This window comes from Trifolium pratense, linkage group LG6 (genome assembly GCF_020283565.1).
Source record: "Trifolium pratense cultivar HEN17-A07 linkage group LG6, ARS_RC_1.1, whole genome shotgun sequence".
NCBI classification, from domain to species: Eukaryota; Viridiplantae; Streptophyta; class Magnoliopsida; order Fabales; family Fabaceae; genus Trifolium; species Trifolium pratense.
This window is the reverse complement of record NC_060064.1, coordinates 33,977,905-33,996,709: the sequence shown is the minus strand read 5'-3', so window position 1 is coordinate 33,996,709 and position 18,805 is coordinate 33,977,905. Positions and strand designations below refer to the sequence as shown.

At 33.9% G+C, this 18,805-nt stretch overlaps 4 protein-coding genes across 4 annotated transcripts; 3 read left to right on the top strand and 1 right to left on the bottom strand.

Annotated features, from left to right (window-relative positions):
- The first annotated feature begins 299 nt into the window (after window positions 1–299).
- On the top strand, window positions 300–4,067 carry LOC123888651 (KH domain-containing protein HEN4-like). Its single transcript, XM_045937765.1, has 7 exons — window positions 300–1,086; window positions 1,788–2,213; window positions 2,338–2,595; window positions 2,709–2,978; window positions 3,091–3,155; window positions 3,356–3,448; window positions 3,618–4,067. The coding sequence occupies exons 1-6, from the start codon at window positions 436–438 to the stop codon at window positions 3,426–3,428; spliced, it is 1,743 nt and encodes a 580-aa protein (XP_045793721.1). The 5' UTR covers window positions 300–435; the 3' UTR covers window positions 3,429–3,448; window positions 3,618–4,067.
- A 6,073-nt stretch (window positions 4,068–10,140) lies between these two features.
- Window positions 10,141–11,784, top strand: LOC123891306 (casparian strip membrane protein 3). The gene is made up of 3 exons (XM_045941142.1): window positions 10,141–10,395; window positions 10,808–10,931; window positions 11,461–11,784. The coding sequence occupies exons 1-3, from the start codon at window positions 10,175–10,177 to the stop codon at window positions 11,674–11,676; spliced, it is 561 nt and encodes a 186-aa protein (XP_045797098.1). The 5' UTR covers window positions 10,141–10,174; the 3' UTR covers window positions 11,677–11,784.
- A 618-nt stretch (window positions 11,785–12,402) lies between these two features.
- Window positions 12,403–14,238, bottom strand: LOC123889735 (pentatricopeptide repeat-containing protein At5g15300). The gene has a single exon (XM_045939221.1). The coding sequence runs from the start codon at window positions 14,161–14,163 to the stop codon at window positions 12,616–12,618; it is 1,548 nt and encodes a 515-aa protein (XP_045795177.1). The 5' UTR covers window positions 14,164–14,238; the 3' UTR covers window positions 12,403–12,615.
- Window positions 14,239–16,247: 2,009 nt separating this feature from the next.
- LOC123891617 (NAC domain-containing protein 92-like) lies at window positions 16,248–18,334 on the top strand. The gene is made up of 3 exons (XM_045941522.1): window positions 16,248–16,443; window positions 16,704–16,987; window positions 17,825–18,334. Exons 1-3 carry the CDS (start codon window positions 16,248–16,250, stop codon window positions 18,332–18,334), a joined length of 990 nt encoding a protein of 329 aa, XP_045797478.1.
- The last annotated feature ends 471 nt before the right edge of the window (window positions 18,335–18,805 follow it).

Genomic DNA, 18,805 nt, shown 5'->3' with positions numbered 1-18,805 from the left:
TAGTAGTGTCATTGAAGCTTTGGAGGTCCGACTCCACATGTAAAAGGGCGAGATTCATGTCCGAAAGATGCAAAATCTAGAAAAATGAACCTTGAACATTCTTTCCTAATTAGCTTCACGTGCCCTCAAGGACGAGTAGTAGTGTGCAAAATGAAATTTCGGCTATTCCTTAGTAAGTGTGCAAAATGAAATTTCGGCTTACAAAAAAGGCAGAAAGGAGTAATTCGACAATATGAAAAAGAAAAAAAAAAAACCTAATTTAGGAAACACAGAGTTGACTTAGATAGGAAAGTAAAGCAAACTATGTCGGTTCAGTGTACAACCACATCATCATACATATAAATAGATAAAACCCTAAAACTAATCTAGTGCTTCATTCTGCACTTTTCCTCAATTGTGAAAACCGTTAGTTATTCTTTCCCAATTTTCTCACCAATGGCAGGTCAAAGAACTTCTTACGGAAACAAACGTTCTCACTCACACAACGACGACGGTGGCGGCGTTGGCGGCAGCAATAACAAAAACAGACGCCGTAACCCTGGCGGCGATGAATCACGTGACACTTTCCAAATCACACAAGACGACACCGTTTATCGTTATCTTTGTCCAGTTCGCAAGATCGGAAGTATAATTGGTCGTGGTGGTGAAATCGTTAAACAGCTTCGTGCTGATACAAAAGCTAAGATCCGAATCGGTGAAACTGTTAATGGTTGTGATGAACGTGTTGTTACGATCTATAGTGTTTCTGATGAATCTAATGATTTTGAAGATTCAGGTGAGTTTGTTTGTCCTGCTCATGATGCACTTATTAGGATTCATCAGAGAGTTATTGCTGAAGATTTGCGTGGTGGTGGTGGTGGTGGTGGTGGTGGTGAAGAGGATGATGAAGATGAAGTTATGGAGAAAGTTGATGGTGGGGATGTTGTTACGGCGAAATTGCTTGTTCCTTCTGATCAGATTGGTTGTGTGATCGGTAAAGGTGGACAGATTGTTCAGAATATTAGAAGTGAAACTGGTGCTCAGATTAGGATTCTTAAAGATGAACGTTTGCCTCTTTGTGCTTTGAATTCTGATGAACTTGTTCAGGTTAATTTTAAATTTTGATTCTTTTTCATTGCTTTGTGGATTTTGTTGATGCATATGTAGTAGTAGACTAGTGTAGTTGTGTAAATTTGCATTCTTGTTTTTTCAACAAATTCAGTGTAATTTGATTCTTGTGGACTTGTTTGGATCAGGGCCTTTCCGACGGTAAGGCTACTAAAGCTAGGGCTTTAGTTCTCCGTCAAAAAATATCTTTTTTATCAAACAAAACCCTAGCTGAAGACAAAAAAATGCTTCATTTACTATTAAAAATTATTGGGTCATCCTTAATGCTGTCATACAAGGGCGCTATGCTGCTATGCTATAGCCGAATTTGAACAAACCCCTGTTGCAAAGGGATACACTATAAGCTATTTTTGTAAGCCAGAAACAATTTATGTCATAAGCTGTTTTCATAAGCCGTTTTCACAAATGAAGTGTTTATGCCAATAGATAATCTCAAATTAACCAGTTCAAACAGGCTCTATAGACACAATTAATGAAAAACTCAAAATATGTTTGACTAATAATATTTAAGGAAATTGATTTTGATAGTGAGCTTTTTATTGGTGTGTCTGTATTCTGCATTTACAAGAATTACTTTTAAATTTATCTGTTACTGATATAAAAAAAAAAAGAATTGCTTTTGAGTTTATCTGTTATTGTTGCATTCGAATAAGAAGTTATTCTATGTTTTTATACTGCAGATTACTGGTGAGATTGCTGTTGTGAAGAAGGCTCTGGTTCAGATTGCATCAAGGCTTCATGACAACCCTTCACGTACTCAGCATTTGCTTGCTTCTGCGGTTGCTGGGGGATATACTGCTGGTGGTTCAATGGGGGGTCCTCCTGGCGGGGCTCCAATTATGGGGATGGCTCCTCTTGGTGGTTATGGGGGGTATAAAGGTGATGTTGGAGACTGGCCACGGGGCATGTATTCAGGTTCAAGGGATGAAGCTTCTGTCAAGGAGTTTTCAGTCCGATTTGTTTGTCCAACTGCTAACATTGGAGGTGTGATAGGTAAGGGCGGTGGTATTATAAATCAAATTAGGCAGGACTCTGGGGCGAATATCAAGGTTGATAGTTCGGCAACTGAAGGAGATGACTGCTTAATATCCATTTCTACAAGAGAGGTGAAATGTTGATTATCAATTGTACCGTTTTATTTAGTTAATTGGTTTTGTTGGATGGAAATATGCTATGAATGTATGGCTTTTCTTAGTTGTTCATGGTGGTTTTTGAATTGTGTTTATGCAGTTCTTTGAGGATTCTTTCTCTCCAACAATAGAAGCAGCTGTGCGTTTGCAACCCCGATGCAGTGAGAAAGTTGAAAGAGATTCTGGGATTCTCTCTTTCACTAGCCGGTTACTGGTGTCAAGCTCTCGAATTGGGTGCCTTATTGGCAAAGGAGGAACAATCATTACTGAAATGAGAAGGCTTACAAAAGCTAACATCCGCATCCTATCAAAGGAAGATCTTCCTAAAATTGCAACGGAAGATGATGAAATGGTGCAGGTGAGAGCATTCTCATACATTGCTTGAGTAATGTCTTTTTTGGGAAATCGAAAGTTGCAATGCCCGATAATACTGAACTATTATTTTTCTTTCTCTTTCTCAATGCTTTTTAGATTTCGGGGGAACTAGATATTGCCAAGGACGCTCTTGTGCAAGTACTTACACGGCTGAGAGCAAATCTTTTTGATAAGGAACGCTCTGTCTCATCCTACCTTCCACCAGTACTTCCATATCTTCCTGCTTCACCAGAAGGACCAGATGGTTTTAACTATGAAGGTAGAGATGGAAGACGACATGTACGTGACCATTCTTATTCAGATGGCTATGGAGGCTCTAGTGATTTGATGCCTGGCGACAGTTATGGAAACTATGGAAGTTCACAGGTTCTTTTTTACAGCCCTTTATTTTTTGAGGATTTGAAGTGTGGATGAGTTCTACTAGTGCAATTATTTGTTCTCAAGGTCATTGTTTTAATTACCGTTTCATATGCGGCAGCTTGGTCGAGGTGGTCCTTATGGAGCTTATGGAAGTTATGCTACAGGACGGACTAGTACTTCTGGGTAACCAAATCTATTTATTTTATGTTCCACATATTATGCCCCGGGTGCACTGTTTAGCATTTTCCTTATTATTATTATTATTTTATTTTTATAGTTCTCATATTCTTCCCTATACATGTTGCGAAGAAGCTGCTTTCACTGATATTTTATTCCAAGTCTTTGAAAACTCGTCAATACTAACATTTAGTGTATATTGCCAGATTACCGGACAGACTGTCTGAGAGATTGTCTAGTCACAATGGTGTTTCTCGGAGGAGAAACCATGGTTACTAAAACTTGGTGGGTCCCTGCAGGTATATTTCAGTTTCCATGTTTTTATTATAGTTTATCTGGCAACTTCCTACAATATAGACCATTCACATAAGCATATAACAGATTGATATCTTAACCTGACCAGTGTACCTTGTAGTATTCTGATGCTCTTGTTTTCCCTTTGTTGCCTTTCCCTTCCCATCCAAACAGCTGAGTTATGTGAAGCCCTGAAGCCTACTGCCTAAACTGGAAGACCAGATGAACCACGGTTTGACAAACTCATGGCCCACCTTGACGCCTCTACCTAGGGACTGACAAACTCATGGCCAACCTTGTTGCCTCTATCTTGAGGACCAAACATGCGGAGACTATTGAATTTGACCAAGTCCATTTTACCTTATTTCCCAAGCTCGATAACATGTACTCCCAAGACCTATAAAAATAGCTTGCCTCTGTGGCTCGGCTTTTTATTCCTCGTTGGTTGTCTTTAGATCTAAAACACCATGTAGCGATGATCCTTTCCCAGTTGTATACCTGTATTATTATTTATTTTTTTGGTTATGTTTTCTTGATAATTCATAGTTACTTGCGGTTTGAACTCTCTGCCTTTGAACTTAATTTAATGATGTTGCATCCTGGTAAGTTGACCTTACAGTCTTATGTTTAATTTTGAAGAGCTTGTGTGATCTATATTGCAGGGGTGAATTTCTTCATATATATCTTAAGCTAGTAATTGGTGCATTTCACCACTCTTCTATATACCAGCTTGTAGTTCCTCTGGTTTTATGAGCTGAATTAATTCAAACTGCATACTAGATTTGTTCATTGGTTTTTAGGTTGAATGGGATAGTCTGGGTGAAATGACAATTAATTATGAGTTACCCACATTTAATAAACAATGTATTGAAAACAATTCAATAGTTCAAAGACACATTCAGTCAAACAACTCAAACAAGTTTTGTTAGATTCTATCAATCAATAATGGGTATGAACTAGACATATCAATTATAAAGAGTTGAGTGCTCGTCTTCATAGGGTTCAAACCCACAGCAGAGTTCATACAACCATACTGGATTACTACTTAGGAGTATTATGTTTGAGTCTAAACACCCAACTGGTCTGGTGTATAGCTTCCTAGTTCCGTCTTAATGGGTTATTCACTCTTTTAGGCTGAGCCTGACATAGAAAGGGAAACCAGGTGCTATAGAACTGTCACCATAGTTTAGTCTAGGGAAGGGTCGGATGTGTTGTCGATCTGTTGTAGGCCCTGTAAGAGTTTGTCACCGTTATTGTTATGATTTGAACATGTCGCCTTCTGTCACACAGCATCAACACCAACCATTTAGCCAAGGTCCTCTTCAAGTTGAGGACGAATTTAACTTTAAATACCACTTTTGGTTTGGATGGTGTTATCACAATAAGCCAAACCCATTGACCTACTAGCTAAGTTCATGTACTAGCACAAATAATGTGAATCATGTAATTGCACAAATAATGTAATGTCCTATCTGTCCGCACCTGCGCTAGTCTACATAAATGACATGTGGATTAGTTCCATAAAAGACATGTAGACTTGTTCCATTTCTTTCACTGCAGTTAACCACTGTTTTGTTAGTAGTTATTTCTTTAACTTTTCGGAAAAAAAAAATGATTATTTCGTTGTCCTCTGAATGTGTTACTAGTATAATGTTACTCTACATATTTGGAAATTTTGGCCTTAAATGAACCAAGCACAGGAGGCTCAGAGGACCCAACTGTTGGATGCTAGCCTTGCATTTTGTCCAAGTTGTTGGATTGTTGGATACTCTTGAGTCTTGAATCAAATGTTAACATGCCACTTTCAGATTCCTGGGATTCTGGAAATCGTTCAAGTATTTTGAGAGATATGGTGGATATTTAAAATTCATTGATTTAAGTGGGTATTTCATCTGTTTTTGTCCCCTCCCCTGATCTGTAATATTAATTGAATTGAATGCAGTTAAATTTCTTCTTGTAACTCATGTACCCTGTCACTTCAGGAATTGAACAGGTAATCTATTGGTTTAGGCCATTTAAGATTATAAAAGCCATTTAGTTTTTCAATTGTAACATCACGTAATTTGCTTATAATAAAAACAAAAAGGCTTAAATATCACATTGGTCCCCGTATGTTCCTGGTTTTTTGGTTTTAGTCCCTGTATGTTTTTTTTTTTAAAAACAGTCTCGACATGTCCAATTTCTTTTGGTTTTCGTCCCTACCCTCAAAAAATGCTGATGTGGCTAACGGTCTGACATGTGGCATGCTGACGTGGCAAATGAAGGATCAAAACAAAAAAAAATTAATGAAGGTCCAAAACCCAAAAAACAAAATCCCTAAAATAATTTTTTTTTTAAAAAAAACAATCTTTTAACATTTTTTACTTTTAAAAAAACCAATTTTTCTTTTCAAATAGAAAACAAAATTTAAAAAATATATATATAAGAGTGCTAAAATTTAAAATCCATAAGCCTATAGTGTAAAAACTTGTTCAGAGTGTGCTAAAATTGGTTTAGGACATGCTAAAAAATCTGACTATAATGACAGTATGCTTAAAATTGCACATCAACTTAGACCTTGTTTAAATTAACTTATTTTTGAATTTATGCAAACAGCTTATGCAATTCTTATGTATTACTCCCTCCGTTTCAAATTACTTGACATTTTAGGAAAAAAAATAATATTAAGAAAGTGTATTTTTGCAACTTATTTTCCTATTATATCTTTATTTTAATTCACCAATAGGGAGTATTATAAGTTTGTCAAGGTAGTTTATGATAAAATAGCTTATAAAATACAATTTTCACTAGTGTGAACTTATAAAATAGCATAAAATCTAATTTATATTGCATAAGCTGTTTGAATAAGCTCAAAAATAAGCTAATCCAAACAGAATCTTAATATTGCACAAACTAATAACAAGTGACCACTAAAAAGTTGTTAATAATATACTCCCTCCGTCCCAAATTATAAGGGAAAGGGTAAATAGTGTCATACCCCCCTGCAAAATAGGCGAGTTTTGCGTTACCCCCCTGCAAAATATTTTTTTGAGATTACCCCCCTGCAATGTCAAGATTCCTTGCGTTACCCCCCTGGCTCAACAAGTGGGCATATGACATGGACGAATCTTGACGTGGCATGACACGTGGAAATTAATTAATTTTTTATTTATTTTTAATTGCCAACTCAGTAATTATTTATTTTTTAATTAAAAAAAAATTAAAAAAACTTTTTTTTTTACGGTAACTTTTTTTTAAAGAAATCTTTTTTTTTTAAAGAAACTTTTTTTTAAAGAAACTTTTTTTTAAAGAAACTTTTTTTTTTAAAGAAATTTTTTTATTTAAAGAAACTTTTTTTTTCGTTCCGTTCATATGCAGCGATTGTTCTTCGTTTTCAATTTCAATTTGGGGGTTAGGGCAAAGCGATTGTTCTTGCGTTAATATGTGATTGCAGTTTTTTTTTTTGTTACTCTATTATTATTAGTTATTATTATTATTATTATTATTAGTTTTTTTTTCATCTTCATTTTTTTTTTGTTACTCTATTATTAGTTATTATATATATAAGAATTTTTTTTATATATATATATAATAACAACTTTTAGTCAAAAAAAAAAAACTTTCTTTTAAGTAAGTTCATAAAAATATAACAACTTTTAAGTTTTTTTTATATTTTTTTAATTAAAAACCCACATTAATTAATGAGTTGGCAATTAAAAATAAATAAAAAATAAATTAATTTCCACGTGTCATGCCACGTCAAGATTCTTCCATGTCATATGCCCACTTGTTGAGCCAGGGGGGTAACGCAAAGAATCTTGACATTGCAGGGGGGTAATCTCAAAAAAATATATTGCAGGGGGGTAACGCAAAACTCTGCTATTTTGCAGGGGGGTATAACACTATTTACCCTAAGGGAAAATAAAAAAATCACTTATTAAGAAAAAGTAAAACATGATAATTTGAAATATGTTTTTGTGGGTTTTTCTTGGAATAAGTTGCATAGGAAGATGTAAAACCAATTTTTATTGGTTGTTGTTTATTGAGAAAAGGGGAGAGAGAGAAAATTAAATGCAATTTGCATTTAATTTTATGAGAATAAGAGAAAAACATTCTTGAAAATAATTTTTTCCCTTATAATTTGGGACAAAAAAAATGGGCTTTTTTCCCTTATAATTTGGGACGGAGGGAGTAACTTGTCTTACATAAAAAAAATTATTATTATTTTATTTATTTTTAAAATTAAAAAACGTTAAAGTAAATATATTTTTTTTTTTTTTAATTTTAGGGATTTGAAACTTTATTTTTTGGTTTTGGTCCTTCAATAATAATTTTTTTTTGGTTTTGGTCTTTCATTTGCCACGTCAGCATGCCACATGTTTTGTCGTTATAGCCACATCAGCATTTTTGAGAGGGGAGAGACGAAAACCAAAAGGAATTGAACATGCAATGACTGTTTTGAAAAAAAAAAAAGAATACAGGGACTAAAACCAAAAAACCGGAAACATACAGAGACTAATGTGATATTTAAGCCAAACAAAAATTGTAACGGCGAATATACCCACCTTTCTATTTGACTTGTGGCTTTTGTTTTTTTATTCATGAGTCTAAATAAAAAATTCAAAATTTAATGAAGGTTGAATAATTTACTTTTGGATGATAATGTGCTACAAATGCCAACCATTTACAACAATGTTTTGTGATTGTCTTGTGGCAATTTGGTTAAAATGACTTAGCAAAGGACTAAATTTAAGTGCATTTTGATTAAAAAAAGAAAGAAAGAAAACAGAACAATGACAGAACCAAAATAATGATAGCTAGAACTGTTTTTTTTTTTAATAAAAAAAAATGGAAGAGTGCCTAGCCCCAAAATAGAGATTACAAAGTGATTAAACGAGCAGTTGAAACTTCAGACGGCAAAATAAACCAACTAACTTGAGCCGGACAAGTCTAAAAATAACCCATTAAACTGGAGACCTTCTTTTGCTGTCCTATCACTTTTTCAATTACCAATTCACGTAGATGAGTAAAAATAGGACGCGTGAGTAACTCGTAGGGCGGCAAAAAAAAAAGTTCTCATTAAACTATCACTATTGTTGCAGCCAATTTTGCTAGCCTATTTGCCCATTCAAAATCATTGTTGTTACAACAAAATACAACCGACTAGTTATGATTGCTTATAAAGTACTCCATCCGTCTCAAAATATAAGAGAAAATTGATCCAAAAAAGTCAATGTATTTGATTCAAATTTTTAACCAAATACATTAACTTTCTTTGACCAATTTTCCCTTATATTTTGGGACGGAGGGAGTAAATATGTCGCCATGTTCAAATTTATTTGTCTCTAAATTAAGTTTTTTAGAAGTTAGCAAGCTAGGTTTTATTGAAGAACAGGTATATTAAATGTAATTTTTGTGGTATAATAAGCTGAGACATTTATGCAGTTTTAGTGCACCCGATGCATTAGTTTTTTTTTTACAACCAAGAACTTATATCATTTCATTATTCAAAGTGGGAGTAATATAAAGAGGTAGTGTCTTAAAAGTACAACGACGAGGCCAAGACAATGCCGCCCTAGCTAATATATGAGCAACATTGTTCGCTTGCCGCTTAATAAACTTAATCTTAAAGTTTGGATTACATAACAATACACTATTAATACGACATATAAGAGAACTAAACTCAGAACTACCAACATGTAAATGATGAATTGCATCCACTACGCTTTTAGAATCCGTCTCAAAGATAACATGAGACATGCCTCTTTGTTCCAATATCTTCATTGCTTCTAATAAGACTATGGACTCTCCTTCTACAATGGAGCAACTTCCATCCATCCAAGTAGTTTCCGCTAGTACGAAATACGAACCGACCCATGTGATCACGCAAACACCAACCCGTGCTAGTCTTATTGAGCTGTTTGTGGAATCCCGCATCGACATTACACTTGTACCAACCTTGGCTCGGTTTCCTCCAACCCGATGCATTAGTTAAGTTAAGTAACTAAAAAGTGAAATAAAGTAAAAGATATGTATTGAGAAAATCAAAATTTAGATTTTTAAACTGTTTGACCATACAACTTTTAAGAAAAAAAATTCTACACCTGTATTCTTAAGTCTTGACTAGTGCCCCCGATTTGCCTTTAAATAAATTAAAAGTGATAGAGATATTAAATTGTAACAAGTAAAAAGTTGAGGGATTAACTGCTCAAAGGAATCATAGAAGACTTATAAAAAAAAAAAGTCATAGCAGATGAACTAAAAAAATACAATGAAGCTATTTTATTCTACAGAGATTGATTTGTTGTCCTTTGACTCTTTTAGGAAAGAAAGTAAGTTTCTGTTTATGGACATTTTAGTGGAGTTAGGATGAAAAAGACCATTAAAATATTAATTTTAGAACATAGAGCAAGTACGGCAGGTGCAATATCAACAAAAGATAATATAGATTAAAGCTGGCTTTTGTAAAAAGCTTTTCAAAATGAAAGAACAATATATGTTGTGTTTGCATGGAAAGGCACTATTTTAAATAAGTGGATTTGTTTGTTTTGATTAGGTACTAATACTAATAGTTTATGAATGTGGATGTCTTAATTTATATACCAAAACTATATGTAGCATATGGATGAATATGAAGATAATGACTATAAATAGATAATATTCTTCCATTCAAAGTACACTATCACATTCTATTCTATATTCCTTTAAACTTCTTTCAAGTATTAAATATTTCTTCCTACTACTTAGGAAAAATGGAGAAGGCAACTTTTGTTGAACTTAGTGAACAAAAGATTTCCAACCAAAATGGAAAAATGAAGAGAGGAGTGGCTGTAATTGATTTTATTCTAAGGTTGATTGCGATTGTAGCCACTTTAGCAAGTGCTATTGCAATGGGAACCACTGATGAGACACTTCCATTTTTCACTCAATTTGTTAGGTTTAGGGCCAAGTATGATGATCTTCCAGCATTGAGGTATATATTTTGTATTTAATCAATTTGTTGAATTTATTTTTAATTAATAATTTAATGTGAGTTACTTCTCTATCTTTTTTTTTAATGGACTGATCAACATAGACAACGCAATTTTTTTTTCCAAGTAGTTTAGCGGTTAGAAATTCCACCCTTATAAGGTGAATAAGTGGAATGACTAGAGTTCAAAATTCTCCTGTATATATAATACAATGTTCTGCCAATTGAGTTAAGTTCACGGGACAGAGGCAATGCAATTTAGCTGAGTCTAATATAATAAACGTCAAAAATAAAATAAAATTGGTGGTTTATATTCTATATACTTATAGTGAGCTATTACTCATTTTAGCTGAGCTTAATACAAAATTGATATGCTAACCCAATCTCTTTTTATTTTGTCATTGAAATTAAACAGACTTTTTGTAGTTGCTAGTGCAATTGCAAGTGGCTACTTGATTCTTTCTCTGCCTTTTTCCATCTTGCATATCATAAGGAGCAGTGCAGGAATGACTAGGGTTATATTGATTATCTTGGATACGGTACTAATTTTTAATTACAATTATTATATTTGTATTAATGTGTGAATAAAAAAAAATTCAATGCATATAACAGCCTTTTTTTTTACAAATAAGGTGACAGTTTTGGATTTAAAAGTGAGAATAATAAAATATCTTAAACCACATTTTTGTGGCAAGCTTAATTAGATGGTCAAAATAAATAATAATTTTTCAGCCCCATCCGGCGACCAATGCCACCCCCCTCTGCCTCCAGACAATTCAGCGAGATTTTGTCTTTCGTGGGAATTGAATTCATGTATCTTGAGAGAAGTGCCACAATTCCAATTGAATCTCTGGCCTCAGGGTTCAACTCCCAAGTCCTACGGAAGACAAAAACTCACTAATTATCAGGGCAAAGGTGGGCGAGAGGTTCGTGAGTAATAGCATCAACTGTCGGATAAGACCAAACTATTACATAAAAAGGAGGTTTACAACATCCACACACAACACACCAAACATTTTTACTAGATTCCGATGGATGGTTAATTAACTCTATACTATATATATGCAGGTCATGCTAGCTTCATTGACAGCAGGATCTTCAGCAGCAGCATCTATTGTTTATTTAGCACACAAAGGAAATACCAAAGCAAATTGGTTTGCTTTCTGTCAACAATATAACTCTTTCTGTGAGCGTATATCTGGTTCAATGATTGGATCCTTCATTGCAATTCCTCTCTTCATAATTCTAATCATTTTGTCTGCTCTTGTTCTATCGAGACGTTAAACCAGACTAAACTCACTGTACCTTTACTTTAGCTTCATTTGAATTACTTGCATGTCTATTTGTAATCATTGAAGGAAAATGTGTGTGTGTGTGTGTGTGTGTGAGGGATCTAATTATGTACTATTAATGTGTTATGTTTATCTTTCTGTTTGAAATTCAATGTCTGCATAATTGTATTGGCTTTTATTCACAAGCTCCTTATCAGTAAATTTTCCATGCTAGTGTTTACACAATTACATATATTTCATTGAAATTTGAAATGGAAAGCAAGTAAACATTTGTGGCATTGCCATCATCAAAGTAAACATTTTTCTTTAATAAGCCGATAGACTAATACTTAAAATTCACTCGAAACTCTAGCAATGACCAACGACACCCCTTAGAAGAACTTCATGATCTTTCTCATCATTACAAATGAGATGTTGACCTGATCGGTGCTCTTTTACAAAAACAAGAAAAAAACTAATATGCATTGAACTTTGAGGCACCCATTTGTTTTCCCTTATTTTTGTCGAACGGACACCGATCAAACCATTGTTTTAGCCGTGACTCCGTGAGTACAAAGACGACCATAATCTTCTACTTCTAAGAGACAACATATGTCTTTGTTAGAGTTTCAAACATATTTTAAGTACCAGCAGACATATTTTAAATACTAGACATGAATCATTGTGATAATTGGTTAATGATCTCATTTATCAGATGATATATGCATTATCATATCCATGACTATAAAAACGGTCTAAGAACTCTCATTAATCTGTAGACATCAATTGGTTAGCATGACAGGGATCTCTTCAGTTACATTGTGGCTGCAATTATAGCAACATTAAATGTATTTATTTTCTAATTTTCTACAATTTCAAAATTGTGACAATTGTAATTGGCACTACAACTAATTTAAAAATCACAGTTGCATCAACAACCAACCGATGTTCATCAATTACATGCTTCAACTAAGCTAAACCCACGACTTTTTGTCACACCGCTGTCGTCCATTAACTTCCTTACCTTCTGAACCCCATCCCACTCGCCTCGTGAAGCATATAAGTTTGACATGAGTACGTAGTCACCACTCTCGTCCTTTCTCATTCTAAGCAGCTTCTCATTGACCTCTTTTGCCAACTCAACATCTCCATGAACCTTACAAGCACTAAGAAGAGTCCTCCAAACAATTGCATTAGGTTCAATTTTCATGGAGTCGATGAACTTAACTGCTTCCTTTAGAAGTCCAGCGCGTCCTAACATGTCTACCATACAACCACAATGCCTAATGTTTGGCTCAATCTTATATTCACTTCTCATGATATCAAAATATTTATAACCCTCGTCAATTTTTCCAGCATGACTACAAGCTGCCAAAACACCAACAAATGTGCTATCATTTGGACAAATCTTAGTCCTCAACATCGCCTTAAAGAGACTAAGTGATTCCTTACCACCTCCATGAAAAGCCAATCCAACAATGATCGAGTTCCATGAGATCACATCTTTATCTTTTATTGACCAAAACACATGAAGCGCTTCTTGAATCTTTCCGCATTTAGCATACATATCAATGAGTGCATTCCCCAACAACGTGCTCAACTTTCCCATACTAATCTCCATAACCTTGGCATGTACTTTTTGACCAATTTCCGAATCACCCAAATCAGCACAAGCTGATAACAAACTCAACAATGTCACCTCATCCGGCCAAACCCCAGCTTTACTCATTTCATCAAACAACTCCAACGCTTGTTTGTTCAACTGACAAACAACATAACCCGCAATCATCGCGTTCCAACTAACAACATCTTTAACCGGAGCCTCATCAAAAAGCAACCTTGCATTCTCCATCTCCCCTTGCTTAGCATACCCAGTAATCATCACATTCCACGCTACCAAATCTCTATCAGGCATTTCATCAAACAACTCACGCGCAAACTTCAAATCACCGCGTTTCGCATACCCAGAAACGAGTGAAGACCAAGCAACCACATCATCCTTACAAGAATCATCAAAAAGTGAAGTTGCAACATTCAAGTCACCACATTTAGCATGAAAAACCAAAAGGGCATTCCTCACAACCGTGTTCGAACAAAACCCAAACCTCAAAACCCGACCATGAACCGCTGAACCAGTATAAACCCAAAAAAGCTTAGTACACGCCTTAAGTACAAAAGGGAAAGTGTAGTTATCAGGCTTCACTGAACATTGGTGCATTTGAGAATACAATGAGATAGCTCTTATCGGATTAGGACTCTGAGAGGAACCACGAATCATGGTGTTAAACATGAACGTGTCTGGTTGGGGGATTTGAGCAAACAGTTGGTGTGCATAATTTGTGACAGTTGAAGTTGCAGTAAGACCAACGAGTGAGGTGGATGTTGTTAAGACAAGTTTTCTGAGCAATAAAACGTTGTTGGAACCGTTAATGATGATCAAAGCATGGATTTGTTTGAGCGTTTCGATGTTGGGAACGCTACTTATTCTTTTTCTTATCATGTTTCCAATCTTTGGTTTTCATCAGAGTTAGTTAGTATATTCATGGCATGGCTTGTTATGTTTTCATTTCCTTAATTTTTTATAATTTGAGGACTAAAAGGATCCATTTTTAAATAAATAAAATTATCATTGTCTTGAAACTTTTTTAAGAAATTAATTTCCATATAATTTTCCAAACTTAAGGTGTGTTAATATAATATTCAAATATTTTTTATGATTTGACGATTACGATTGATTGACAATGTAAAAACTCTTAACATTGACAATTTCATTATCACACATAATATAATATGTTAAGTTTGGAGTTCTAATTATCGAAAGTGTGAGTTTGTAAGATGCATGATAAGTTTTTCTTCAGTGAAGTTCAACGTGACTTGGTAGTCGTCACTTGAGTTCACAAGAATCTCAATTAAACAAACAAAAAACGTTCCATTTTGGGCTTGTGGGTAAAGAGAATACATCTCAATCAAACTGTGGGCTCTCTGATCAATAAACGACAATCTAAACAGTAGGGTTCTAACCATCAAAAGCATAAGTTCTTTAATCAATAAACGACAATCTAAACAGTAGGGTTCTAACCATCAAAAGCATCAGTTCGATTGAGTGGTGATGAATCTCATTTTAATAAAAGTGCTTGGAACTCAATATTTAACCTTTTGTGCTTTTAGATATCCGGATCCGACTCCCCTGTAATTGGGCTTCCGCACAATATTTATGCAATTGTGTCATCCGTATCTGTTTAATTGAAATTGAACGATCCTAATTTAAGCTTAGCATTTTGGAATATAAAATAAAAATTCAATGGTTTGTTTTTGTACCGTTCGATCTTAATCTACTAACCTCATATGTCACAAGATGCGTGAATTAAGATAATCTCGGGATTCCAAATTCGTAATGAATTAAATATTGTTTGTCTTACATCATATTATTATTATTATTATTATTATTATTTTATTTTTTTTAACAAATCAAAATGAGATATATATAAACAAAAAGTCTTCTCAGCACAAGACGTGCCAAGAACGACCAGATAATGTTACACTAGAGTCAAAAAATACAAGAACCAAAAGAAACTATACAAGGCCCGGACAAAGCATAAGACTATACCACCAACTATGACAGTTCAAAGCTAAAGTACTACTCGTCGCTTTCAACCACCTGTAAGAAAAAGTCTTGATCTTGTCCAACATATGCTACACTGAGTTTGCTGAGCCTCTGAACAATCTGAGATTTCTTTCGGTCCATACAACCCACACAACAGCAAGCCATATAAGCTGCATGAAAGAACGTCGTGCTCGAAGACCCACTGCTGAACCTGTAAACTGAGCAAAGTGATCGGAAAGAGTCTGAGCAGTCACCAGAGAAGAGCCAATCCAGGAACTGACAAGAGACCAAAGGGCACCAAAAGTGCTGCAAGAAAGGAACAAGTGCTGAGCCGACTCAACCCCTCTGTAGCCAGAAACACAATGATGGGCCGCCTCAGATAAGATCCCTCGAGTAACCAGGTTTGCTTTGGTAGGTAACCTGTCTCGCAAGAGTATTATTATTATTCACACTAAATATGACTCTAAGTACATTAATTGTAATAATATTTATCAGTGTCATGACAATGTCGAACACCAACACGCCTTGATATATTATTATTGTTAATATTGTTATTATTATTAATTTTTTTCATAATCATTTCACAATTTTCACCTTTCAACTTTTGAAATACAAAACCATGCATCATATAATACAAAAAACTAAAAGCATGAAACATTGAACCCTCCCTAATTTTCCTACTAAGCCACATTTTGCATACCCAAAATATCACTATTTAAGGAGTTTTGTAGATTCAATATCTTCATCAACATAAACTCTCTCACATCATTCACTCTCTTCCTTTTTCTGCTTTTCAGTTACTCACTAAACTAAAACATTTTTTTTTTCGTCATCCCATCTCACTCCATTTCAAACTTTGATAGGTTGGTATCCTACATTTATTTTACCAAGACTTTACAAAACTATAATTTATATGTTTATTTTTATTCTAATTAGTTTTTAACTTGCTTCTTTGATGAAAAAGAGGATTTTTGTGCAGGATGAGACCATATGATAATGCTTTAAAACATAAAATGGATAATGAAAAGTTTAAACTTCCGGTTGGTTTTCGATTTCATCCGACTGATGAAGAGCTTATAAATCAATACCTTGTCAACAAGGTTAATGATGATAGCTTCTCTGCTCTAGCTATCGCAGAGATAGATATGAATAAGTGTGAACCATGGGATTTGGCCGGTGAGTTTAATGTTTTTTTATAAGCAAATATTAGTTGTTATCATATTAATGGTTGTATATTTTCTTTTAATTAATATGTAGCACCGACACATCATATTGTGTCAGGAGTTGCACAGACAACACACTAATAAATGTACTTAAATCCAATCAATTTATTTTTTTTTAAATTATTATCAGTATTGATGTGTCAATTCTGTGTTCTGTGTCTATTTTGGTGCTTTATAGATTAATTATGCTTTCCTTATTTTTGGTTTTTGAAGAGTCAGCTAAAATTGGAGAAACAGAATGGTATTTTTTCTGTGTGAGGGATAGAAAATACCCAACCGGTCAAAGGACAAACAGGGCTACTAATGCTGGATACTGGAAGGCCACTGGCAAAGACAAAGAGATTATCAAGGGCAATCGATTAATTGGGATGAAGAAAACACTGGTTTTCTACAAAGGAAGAGCTCCAAGAGGTGAAAAAACCAATTGGGTCATGCATGAATACAGATTAGAGGGAAGTAACACAGTTCCTACGCAGAATCTCTCCAAACAAGGAACGGTAATATTCATAAGTTTTTTATATTGGTTTTTTTTCTTCTTCAATATATGTTTTCTACTCTAATTAAAGGTTAACATTTGTTGGCGACAGTAAATTTAATATAATTATTGTGTACTATTGTGATTTTGCCTAAAATTACACTTTAAAGCTTTAACAGAATATTGGTGTCACCGCTGTCAAACTTCTTGTTATTCCAAACATGCACTTGAATCCATTTGTCATAGATTATAAAAAGTGATTTTGATTTTCATAATTAAAAAATTAAAGTTTTCGAATTTTATATAAAAAAAAAAATGAAAGTTATCATGTGATTGCTACCCTGATAAAACTCCTTTTTCTAATATTTTTTATTTTCTAAAGAAGGCATTCGAAACAAATTTTTATTTAAAACAATATTTAGGCAAATTTGGATTCACTGTTGTAAATACATCATGCAATTTTCAATCACGATTGTTGATGAAACATCATGCGGTTCAAATTGTACACTATTAAAGTTAACTATAGCTAATCTTGGTCCTTGATTCTAAATTAGACGGCTCAGATGAGCAACAATGTTACAACGTAAAATCCAAATTGGTTTTTAGAATTTTTTTTCCTTTTCAAATTCTCTTTTTTTAAAAAAAAGAAAAGAAAATTATATAACTTACGGATGAAAACTTTAAAAATTGATTTTTGTTTTCTTTCTACTAACATTGTGTTGTGTGTTTGATAAAAAAAATATTATTTTCTAAAAAAACTACCCAAAACAAAATTTTCATTTAAAACAGTTTTTAGACTTTATGGAAACTTTAAAAAGTAGGGTTTTCGACTAACATTATGTGTTTATCTTTTTTATAGGGTGAATGGGTTATATCTAGAGTCTATGTGAAGGGAAATTGTGGAAAGAAAATGCATGGTAATTCAAAAAAACTTGGAAGGTTTAACTCTTCAAGTGAAGGACCATCAAATGCTAATGAATCTCTATTGCCTCAATTGATGGATTCTTCATTCAATAATGAAACAAAAACTACTTTTGGTGATTTTTCGCATGTCCTCAACTCCTTCTCTGTTCAGAATGAAACCATGAACATTCCGTCCTCTGCGAAACAATTTGGTGCTGAACCAGCACAAAATTGTTTCTTGTCTCAACAAGAATCCATGTTGAGGATGCAAATGGAGAATGAAAATATTGGAACAAGTTCAAAGCAAAATGTGAAACAAGATTTTTCTTTAGTGAGAGATTACTTTGATGGTGATATATCTTCTGTAGTGTATGGAAATAACATGTTTCAAAGGTGGTATGGGAATCAAGAATTTGCTTCAACTTCTACTGAGCCTGTGGTGACTGATAGCTTGTGGAATTATTGATGAATTATGGAGTTTGAGTCCAAAAAATAAAAGGAGAAAATATGGTGTAGTTTTATTATTAAGAACAAAATGTGTCATCTATAAATTTATGTAAAGTACCAGAAAATGGGGTACTAATGTGTCGTATGTCTTTTTTGTTTTTTGGTACAATGTCTTTTTATTTATTGTGGTTTGTTGAAATATTTTATTGGTGTATTGTATAATATTTGTTTTAATGCAATTAGCTTTTTTCCTATTTATAATGTCCATGTTGTTCATATTTATTTAAATTTTATTTGTGTTGTACTATGTTTTAAAATAAAATTTTGAATTGGAATTGTATTGTCACAAAATTTCTAAAAAAAAAAAAGTCCGTCTCCCGAAAGGTCACTTGGTTGAGGACTTGTTCCACAGTCTAGAAAAACTCGGTTCGAGACCTGACACCGAGAAAAAAAATTCTAAAAAAAAAAAATTCAAGCTAAAACTTAAAAT